The sequence below is a fragment of the Thalassophryne amazonica genome, chromosome 5 (genome assembly GCF_902500255.1).
Source record: "Thalassophryne amazonica chromosome 5, fThaAma1.1, whole genome shotgun sequence".
Classification (NCBI taxonomy): Eukaryota; Metazoa; Chordata; class Actinopteri; order Batrachoidiformes; family Batrachoididae; genus Thalassophryne; species Thalassophryne amazonica.
The window spans coordinates 124,866,463-124,876,757 of record NC_047107.1 but is presented as its reverse complement, the minus strand read 5'-3'; the positions used below and the strand labels follow the sequence as shown (position 1 = coordinate 124,876,757).

At 43.3% G+C, this 10,295-nt stretch overlaps 1 protein-coding gene across 1 annotated transcript in view; it reads left to right on the top strand.

Annotated features, from left to right (window-relative positions):
• Nucleotides 1-1,910: 1,910 nt before the first annotated feature.
• LOC117511269 (sarcoplasmic/endoplasmic reticulum calcium ATPase 2-like) overlaps nucleotides 1,911-10,295 on the top strand; it is a 141,766-nt gene continuing 133,381 nt past the window's right edge. The window contains 1 exon segment of the mRNA XM_034171277.1: nucleotides 1,911-2,467. Within this exon segment, the coding sequence (XP_034027168.1) occupies nucleotides 2,350-2,467 (118 nt within the window). The 5' untranslated portion in view covers nucleotides 1,911-2,349.

The following is a 10,295-nucleotide window of genomic DNA, read 5'->3' as shown; positions in this document are numbered from 1 at the left end:
CAAGTCCCATCTGGGCGCACAGGGCTCGGTTGGACTAAACTAACTGTAATGAATGCATAGGGGTGTTAAACGTGTAATGGTATGTCCCTACCTTAAGCCCCGTTTACACATACAACTCTCCCGGAAGCGTCCCGGCAGAGATTTGCCCCCTTCGGGCCGTTTTAGGGATCAAACACCGTAGTTAATGCCGGTGCACGGGGGCGTGGTTTGGTTCTGGCTTCACTGGGAATCGTCGAAAAAATTATTCAACATGTCGAATAATTCCGGGAGTGCTCCCGGAGAAGTGGCCTGATGACGGAGACAACGCGAACAACAGCGTTTGATACTTTTAATCGCCGTGTCATCCCGCCCCTTCCTGTAGTGCCGCAGTTTACACCGCCGTAATTGGCGGCCAGCGTTGTATCCCTAACCAACGGCGTGTAAAACGGTGATAGAGCCCACATCGGCATCCTCAAAGACGTTTTAACCGGCAACAGAGGCAGACAAAACGGCGGCGCGAGCGGACAGTATGCTGTTCTAAACGCCACCTCCCGGTTACCGGCGTTCCAAACGGCCGATAGGCGGTGGTCAGTATAAAAACGGTAGCGCGCTGCATGCAGGTCTCTCACTCGCGGCCAGCTCCAGATATTTTTGCAGAGAAGCTGCAGTATGCCTCCTAAAATAAAATTGGCAGCGGCAAGGACTTACCAAGAGGTCTGGTTCAGAAGCAGAGGGTAGCCCTGTGGTGGAAACGAGCAACATGTTGAGGAGGGGAAAAAGGAGAGAAAAGAAAAGGCTGAGAGATAAGCTCCCTCCCTCCCCCTGCAGTGACAGCTGCTTCAGCCTATTATACTCTGGGGGCAGTGCCTATATGCAAAAGTTCCATGCAAAAGGAATGCAGGATTTGCCTGGATAAATCCAGCGGTACACAGGGCATTATCGGCGGCAGCAGAACACCGCCATTCTCATGCGCATCTTAACCTGCGATTGTAAAGGACAGAACTGGGTATTAACCCCCATTGCCTGACGTGTGACAGATGCTACGGCGTCAAAACTCCGCTTTATTCAGCAGATTTAGCCGCGTTTTATCCGCGTATTTGCGGCTAGTATGCCGCTCAAAACGCCGGCGAAATGCTCCACCCCTTTCCACCGCGAAAACAGCCGGAACTACCGCGAACTTCAGTCTACGTACTACCCGCCGACAAAACCGTCTATGTGTAACCTGGGCTTTAGGCTTTGGAAAAGATAACAGCGTTGCAAAAGAAGCAGTCTTAAGTTATTTTCTTGTGAATTTTCATGATTGTAAAACATTTATAACACTTAATGTCTTCTCTTTAAGATACAGCAGCCCAAGTGTCTTGCTGTGTAGCCTAACAGTTAGTGGTGGTCATATATGTATGCATATATTAACACCCCCTCACAACAGCCCCAGGTTGGACCAGCCCACCGGGAAAACTCCCGACTCTCCCGATTACCCAGCACGCGGTAGCTCTTACTACTACTATTCCTCTTACTGGATGATTCCTCCTATATTTTCTTGGTTTGTCGGGTGTTTGGTTGGTTTATTTGTTGTTACTTTTTATGTAAAACTAGAACATTTTTTTAATAAAAATAAAGTAAAAAAAATAAAAGTCGTGTGTTATTTACAGTGTTATAGATTTTTTTTTTTTTTTTTTTTTTTTTGGTGGGGGGGGGCGATCTGCCCATGTTATTATTTTTTTTAACATTAAATTATGATTAAAATTGTGTTGCCTGTTTTGGGGCACCTCCTCCCCGCACACCACCACCTCTAACTGGAAATCTTGCTACGCCCCTGGAATGCTCCATACGTTACTGTGCAATACAGGGGTGTTCCAAGCGTATTTTTTTTTTAATGTGTAAAACCTTAGATGTGCTGGAGAGTGTGTGGGCTGACTGGTTGTGTCCTTTGCGGTATTTCCTGGTTGGTGTGTCCGCGCCGGTGTCGTCCAATGATGTCAGTCCACATGCAGTGAAGAGGGGCAGCGGGGAGGCTCTTTAAAAGCAGCCGGTCACAGCCGGAGCGGCACACGGAGCCCACGGCACCGGCCGAGCGCAGATCTCCTCCTCCTCCTCCTGCTGCTGCTGCTGCACCTCCTCCTCCTCCTCCTCACAGGAGGACACCATTTTTGGAGATACGGGGAGGCTCGTTTTAATCTCCATCCAGACCGGGCAGAGGAATTCAGCGCCACATTTGTCCGCGAATAAAACACAGCAGGGTCCAGGAGGACACGTCAGTCCACAGCCAGCCGGTGTGAATGCTGCAAACTCCTCACTCGCTCTAAAGGAGGCGGAAGGCAGCGGCGTTTTTTTGGGGGGGGGGGTTGAGTCAGAAGGAGTCGTGTGTCCGCCATGGAGAACGCGCACACCAAGAGTGTGGAAGAAGTTTACAGTTTTTTCTGCGTCAGCGAGAACACAGGACTGTCTGTGGACGAGGTGAAGAGACAGAGGGACAAATGGGGCCCGAACGGTAAAGTCATCATCATCATCATCACCATCATCATCTGTCGATTCTGCAGAGTCTGACGTCATCAGAGATGATCTCCAGGGTTTCCCCCAGCAGTAACAAATCAATCATTAGTTTGAGGTCATTGTGTCAAAGCTGTGACTGCTGGCTTTGGTAGGAAAAAGCTGAGACCATTATGGGCTTAGCTGGTTGTTTCCAAGCTGAGAACAGGAGGTTCAACAGATGTTTAAAAGGCAAAGTCTCCTTCCTGTTAATTCTAGTATAGAATTTAAAATTCTTCTTCTTACTTATAAGGTTTTGAATAATCAGGTCCCATCTTATCTTAGGGACCTCGTAGTACCATATCACCCCAATAGAGCGCTTCGCTCTCAGACTGCAGGCTTACTTGTAGTTCCTAGGGTTTGTAAGAGTAGAATGGGAGGCAGAGCCTTCAGCTTTCAGGCTCCTCTCCTGTGGAACCAGCTCCCAATTCAGATCAGGGAGACAGACACCCTCTCTACTTTTAAGATTAGGCTTAAAACTTTCCTTTTTGCTAAAGCTTATAGTTAGGGCTGGATCAGGTGACCCTGAACCATCCCTTAGTTATGCTGCTATAGACTTAGACTGCTGGGGGGTTCCCATGATGCACTGAGTGTTTCTCCTTTTGCTCTGTTTTCACCACTCTGCATTTAATCATTAGTGATTGATCTCTGCTCCCCTCCACAGCATGTCTTTTTCCTGGTTCTCTCCCTCAGCCCCAACCAGTCCCAGCAGAAGACTGCCCCTCCCTGAGCCTGGTTCTGCTGGAGGTTTCTTCCTGTTAAAAGGGAGTTTTTCCTTCCCACTGTTGCCAAGTGCTTGCTCACAGGGGGGCGTTTTGACTGTTGGGGTTTTTACGTAATTATTGTATGGCCTTGCCTTACAATATAAAGCGCCTTGGGGCAACTGTTTGTTGTGATTTGGCGCTATATAAATAAAATTGATTTGATTTGATTTAAATACTGGCTTTGGTAGAAAAAGCTGAGAATATTATTCAGTTAGCGGCTAACTGAATAATATTTTCAGCTTTTTCTACCAAAGCCAGTATTTAGTATAAGGTCGTTTTAAAAAGTGACTTTGCCTTTTAAACATCTGTTGAACCTCCTTTTCCCTGTTGATTGCACACCTGTCAGTTTGAGAACCACCGGCTAACAGCTGACAGGTGTCACTTTTTTAAAACAACCTTATACTAAATACTGGCTTTGGTAGTAAAACCTGAGACAGTTATTGGCTTAGCTGGTTGTTACCAAGCTGAGAGATCTGAGACAATTAGATGCATCAGATGTTTAAAGGACACAGTCACTTTTTTTAAACAACCTTATACAAAATACTGCCTTTGGTAGAAAAAGCTGAGAATATTATTCCGTTAGCCGGTGGTTCTCAAACTGACAGGTGTGCAATCATCTGAGAACAGGAGGTGCAACAAATGTTTAAAGGACAAAGTCACTTTTTAAAAACAACCTTATATTAAATGTTTTCGTAGTAAAAGCTGAGGCTGTTATTCAGTTAGCCAGTGGTTCTCAAACTGACAGGTGTGCAATCATCAGGGAAAAGGAAGTGCAACAGATGTTTAAAGGACAAAGTCACTTTTTAAAACAACTGTATGCTAAATACTGGCTTTGGTAGGAAAAAAACTGAGACAGTTATTGGCTTAGCTGGTTGGGTGTTCCCAAGCTGAGGGACAGGCAGTCATCTGAGACAAGGAGGTACAACAGATGTTTAATGGGCAAAGTCACTTCATATAGTTTATAGTGATATATATTTTGTCTGTTTGACTCTTCATACTTCTTATAGAAATGTTTTTCTCTTCCTATTGTTTATGCACCAATAACACCAGCTCAAGTTCATTGTATGTGTGAACTTACTTAGCAAGAAATTTGATTTGATTCGATTTTAAAACAACTTTATACTAAATGCTGGCTGGTGGTTCTCAAACAGATAGGTGTGCAATCATCAGGGAAAAGGAAGTGCAACAGATGTTTAAAGGACAACGTCACTTATTAAAACAACCTTATAGTAAATACTGGCTTTGGCAGAAAAAGCTGAAACCATTATTCAGTTGGCCGGTGGTTCTCAAACTAACAGGTGTGCAATCATCAGGGAAAACGAAGTGCAACGGATGTTTAAAGGACAATGTCACTTATTAAAACAACCTTATATTAAATGTTGGCTTTGGTAGAAGAGCTGAAACCATTATTCAGTTGGCCCGTGGTTCTTAAACTGACAGGTGTGCAATCATCGGGGAAAAGGAAGTGCGACAGATGTTTCTTTCAAGACCAGAATCACTTTTTTATACAACATTAATCATATTAAACCATTATAAAGCATCTGAGTGTGCAACAACCTTTGATAATTTTGTCATATGAGGAGAAATTCCTGAAACAAAAATACAGGTTTATCAATATGGCACCTGTAGTAGAAATGAACTCAAACCATATTTTGCTGAACTTTACAATTGTTTAGTGCCGCTATTGTTGCGTTCTTACTAACTACTTGTGGTTTCTCCTGGTTTTGCTTGGGGTCATCACTTGGGTCCTTATGGATCTGCATGTTTATTTGGCACAAGTGTTGAACTGGTTTCCCTCATGACACAAATCGAGAAGTACAAGAACAGCTCACATGGCTACTAACCTGGATTTTGTAATTATTTCAAACATATATTGCTGTTAATGATAAATTAGTGACTTTTTAGAATTTTAACCTTAATTCAAGGAGTTTAATAAAAGCATCAAATTAACCATTTATGAATTACAGCCATTTAGTCTCTTGGTGGCTTCTGTCATTCATGTCTTGAACGGGCACTCAGTTTTTGAGATTTATCATACGGTAGCATATTGTTTGTATGTATTTCTTAATGGTTGATGGAAATGAATTCTGAGACATATTCAGTAACTTGCAGACCTGTGGACTTTATGAAAAATTTCAGTCTGGCTTTTGTGCAGCACACAGCACTGAGACAGCCCTGGTCAGAGTTGCTAACAACCTGCTGGCAGCGGCTGACCAGAGCTTTCCATCCGTCCAGGTACTGTTAGACCTGACTGCTGCTTTCGACACTGTGGACCTCCAGATCCTCCTCCACCGACTGGAGCTGTCCTTCAGTGGTTTCAGTCCTTCCTTGCAGGTAGGGCTGAGTATGTGGCCCTGGGGGATGCAAGGTCGAGGCCCCACATTGTCACCTGTGGGGTTCCTCAGGGGTCCGTTCTTGGCCCGACGTTATTCACAATCTATATGCTCCCCTGGGTCATATCATCAGCAAGCATGGAATTTCCTTCCACTGCTATGCCGATGATAATCAAACTCTACCTGTGAATCGACCCCACATCCCCAACAACTGCTCTGTCTACACTTAGAGCCTGCCTGAAGGAGATAAAGGCGTGGATGACAGGAAATTTCCTACAGCTAAACAGCACCAAGACAGAAGTCATCCTTGTTGGCACACCACATCAGCTCCACTCTTACCCCATTACAGCTCTTTCATTTTCAGGCCACTCCATCCCCTTCTCCTCCTCTGTAACAAACCTCTGGGTCAGGTTTGACCCCACCCTCTCCTTTGATCATCATATCCACCACTTTTGTAAAATCTCATTCTTCCACCTTAGAAACATTTCTGAACTCCACCCCTCCCTCTCCTTCAGTGATGCTGAAAGGCTGGTCTGCACCTTTGTGTCCTCCAGGCTAGACTATTGTAATGTCCTCCTCGTCGGGATCTCGGGTAAGAGCATGCGGAAGCTCCAGCACATCCAGAACTGCGCTTCCCGGTTTCCTGGTGAGGAGGCGCAAATATGACCACATTTCCCCCATACTTCAATCCCTTCATTGGCTCCCGGTCCAGTAGAGGATTGATTACAAGATCTGCCTGCTGACCTCCCAGTGCCCCCGTGGAGGTGCCCCGAACTACCGGACAGAGCTCCTCACTCCACCACCCAACACCTCCGGTCCACTGACTCAAATCGCCTCTGCCAACCTCGGACGAAGCTCCACACCATGGGGGACGGATCTTTTCAGGCAGCTGCCCCATGACTCTGGAATGCCCTGCCCCAACATCTGAGAACGCCACAGTCTGTGGAGTCTTTTAAAAAGCAGCTTAAAACATTTTTATTTAGAAAGGCTTTTAATGTGTTTCTGTTCATTTTTGTGCTGTAGCACTTTGAGATTTTCTTGTAAATGTAAAGTGCGTTATAAATCAAATTTATTATTATTGTTACTTGTACACGTTCCTGTATCCTGTACGCTGACTTGTCTAAAGAAAACTGGCTGTAAAAGTGATGATTTGAATTATAAATCGTGATATTTAGTTTGTCTAATGGTTTTCAAAAATGGAGGGACTGTGCATAAAAATGGCCAAAATTCCTAGCTAGATAATGCAATATTTTTTGTTAAACCCCTTGAATTAAAATTGAAAAGCTATATACTACATTCATTTCAATCACTGTCCAAATACTTATGGACCTGACTATATAATGAAAAAGCCTCAGTGGGATAGATGGTGGTTACAAAATATATATGAAAATTTGTTTGGAGTGCAGCATTCATCAGGTTTCACTGCAGGAAGACGGTTGCAGTTGAAACGTGATAAAGCCATAAGGAATGTTTGATTTCAGTGTGCAGGCACTTTCTCTCTCACTTTCTTTTTTTTTATCATAAAGTAAAATAAACACACTTTAAATTCATTGCTGTTGGATGCAGAATGTGTCCACAGAAATGTCACTGCACATTTGTGAGCTGACACTGAAATCTGCCTTCTGCATCCAATAGGAATAACATTTCAAATATTCTGCTTATGTGTTGCTATGTCAACACACTGAGATGAGATAGTGTTGGACAAGTGAATTAAAATTCAACTGGGGTCATTTTTTTATTATTATTTTTAATGTGCTTATATTTATCAAAAAGGGGAGAGTGGATGGTGAAGTCCTGATTTGAATGGAATAAAATTTTGGGAACACTAGCAGTAGTCAAGCAACTACTGTTTTGATAAGTTGAATGCTCTAGCCATTTATCAAGCAAATATATTAAACTTTTTATAACTGCAGTTTCTAAAATGTAATATGCTTCATTAGCTGATTTAGAAATGAAACCTTTTTCTTATATATAGATTTTTTTTTACGTTACACTGTGACACTGATGTTCTTGGCTGCTTGAGAGTTTTTTGATGACTAATGCATTTATCAGCATGAGTTTAAAGTTTGCACCATAACTTAACATGACATCACTTCCTGCTGTTCTGATTGTCACACAAACCAAAGGACATAACAGCAACAGAGTCAGTCTGAAGGAAGCTGATGTTGTTGCTGTAGAAGGACACATTTAAGTTTGTGAATCTTAAAGGTAGGGATTCACTGCAAACAATAGCACAAAATATAAGAATATGATATACCACCAAAAAATTTCTCCAGTGCATGAAAAAAACTCACCAGATCATTTCTCTTTTCCCAACATTTAATTTTGCTTTTCACATTCTGTTTTTAATCCCAACCCTTAAACCTAACGGCCCGTTGTGAGACAGGTGCACTACTACTGTGCCATTTCTGATAAAAGTCTGAGTTTACAAAGAAGCCACTGGGACCCAAATAGTATCGTGTGTAAGTAAAGGAAAATATAATTTTCATCGTGAGCAGCCTGCTGGTAACACACCTGCCTTGCAACAAGAAAGTCCCCAGTACGAAGCCATGCATTTTGTAATTTTTGCTGCCATTTCACACAGAATGAATCATAGTTCAATCATTGTGACTATGACATGAAAGGACGTGATGCTGTGTAGTATTAGCTGAATGATTATGTTGTAAAAGTTTCTTAAACTTATCTTTTCAAGTTCAGTTCACTTAAATTTTAAGGTACCCCAAATACTAACTTTTTAAAGTAAAAAAATAATAATTATAATAATAATTTTTTTTTTTTTACTACAGTCCACACAACTCATGGGTATTTACGTGACGTTTATCCTAAATAAGCTCTGTCTTGTAGTTGTATGTGTGAGAAGGACTTAAACGTTTGGGTGTTGTATTTTTTGCTCGTACTGACACATTATATCACACTGTTACATGACCAGCAACAGTGTTGCTTATCAAACGCAGATTCATTAGCGCCGCCTATGAAGATGTCCGCTCTTGTCATCACTTTGTTCTGTTTATGTCTTCTTGAACAAGATATCTGAATAGACTTAATCAGATTTTAATCTAACTTGGCAGATATATTGTACTAGAACCCGACCATTATATCAGTTGGCTTGTAATATGAGCCTTTCACAAACATATCAGTATCTGCATTATTTTTGACCATAACCTTTATTTTACTAAATAAACACGCTGTATGTTAGAAATGGTGTCATTACATAGTTTGTGCAGCAGAGGGCACTTCAGCTGCATTGTTTACAATGCTGTCAAACATGGCTGGGACCCCATCACCCCTTGGTCACATTAGCGACAAGTAGCTGAGGAAAAGCGGCCAGCTCCCAGTTGGCGTTTTACAGCAACAAAAGACAAGTGGGTTACTATGCAGCCAGCTCGGCACGGACAAATTAAATAAGAAGTTTATTTTATGTAAATGCTAAGTGAAGCGACACGGCAACTGCCAGTCCGTGTGAAGTCAGTGTGACGTACTTTGGTTGGCTGTTGACTGGTTGGATTTGATACTTGCTTGCCTCTACTGGTGGTTGGCTCTCACTGCGGTATTGTATCACTTCCTGTTCCGGAGCACAGCGGTGTTTTTCTGTATCTGTTAGCTGTTTAATCTGCGCAGTTAGATTGATCTAGTTATCTAGATTACGATTTGTTTCCCAGTGTAATCTTTACGTGCCTTAACTAAAGCACTCCTTCTGCTGAATCACCTCTAAATTATTTACACATTATTCACTTTGCGTGTTTTTAGGAATCCGCTAGCTTAGCGTAGCTACTAGCTCTTAGCCGATTTAGCATGGCGGCTTCTCCTGTCTCTCCCGCACTTTTCTGCTCTGGGTGTGAAATGTTTAGTTATTCCTCGGCCTCCTTTAGCAGTAATGGTACTTGTAATAAGTGTAGCTTATTCGTAGCTTTGGAGGCGAGGCTGGGCGAACTGGAGACTCGGCTCCGCACCGTGGAAAATTCTACAGCTAGCAAGGCCCCTGTAGTCGGTGCGGACCAAGGTAGCTTAGCCGCCGTTAGTTCCCCCCTGGCAGATCCCGAGCAGCCGGGAAAGCAGGCCGACTGGGTGACTGTGAGGAGGAAGCGTAGCCCTAAACAGAAGCCCCGTGTACACCGCCAACCCATTCACATCTCTAACCGTTTTTTTCCCACTCGACGACACACCCGCCGAGGATCAAACTCTGGTTATTGGCGACTCTGTTTTGAGAAATGTGAAGTTAGCGACACCAGCAACCATAGTCAATTGTCTTCCGGGGGCCAGAGCAGGCGACATTGAAGGAAATTTGAAACTGCTGGCTAAGGCTAAGCGTAAATTTGGTAAGATTGTAATTCACGTCGGCAGTAATGACACCCGGTTACGCCAATCGGAGGTCACTAAAATTAACATTAAATCGGTGTGTAACTTTGCAAAAACAATGTCGGACTCTGTAGTTTTCTCTGGGCCCCTCCCCAATCGGACCGGGAGTGACATGTTTAGCTGCATGTTCTCCTTGAATTGCTGGCTGTCTGAGTGGTGTCCAAAAATGAGGTGGGCTTCATAGATAATTGGCAAAGCTTCTGGGGAAAACCTGGTCTTGTTAGGAGAGACGGCATCCATCCCACTTTGGATGGAGCAGCTCTCATTTCTAGAAATCTGGCCAATTTTCTTAAATCCTCCAAACCGTGACTATCCAGGGTTGGGACCAGGAAGCAGA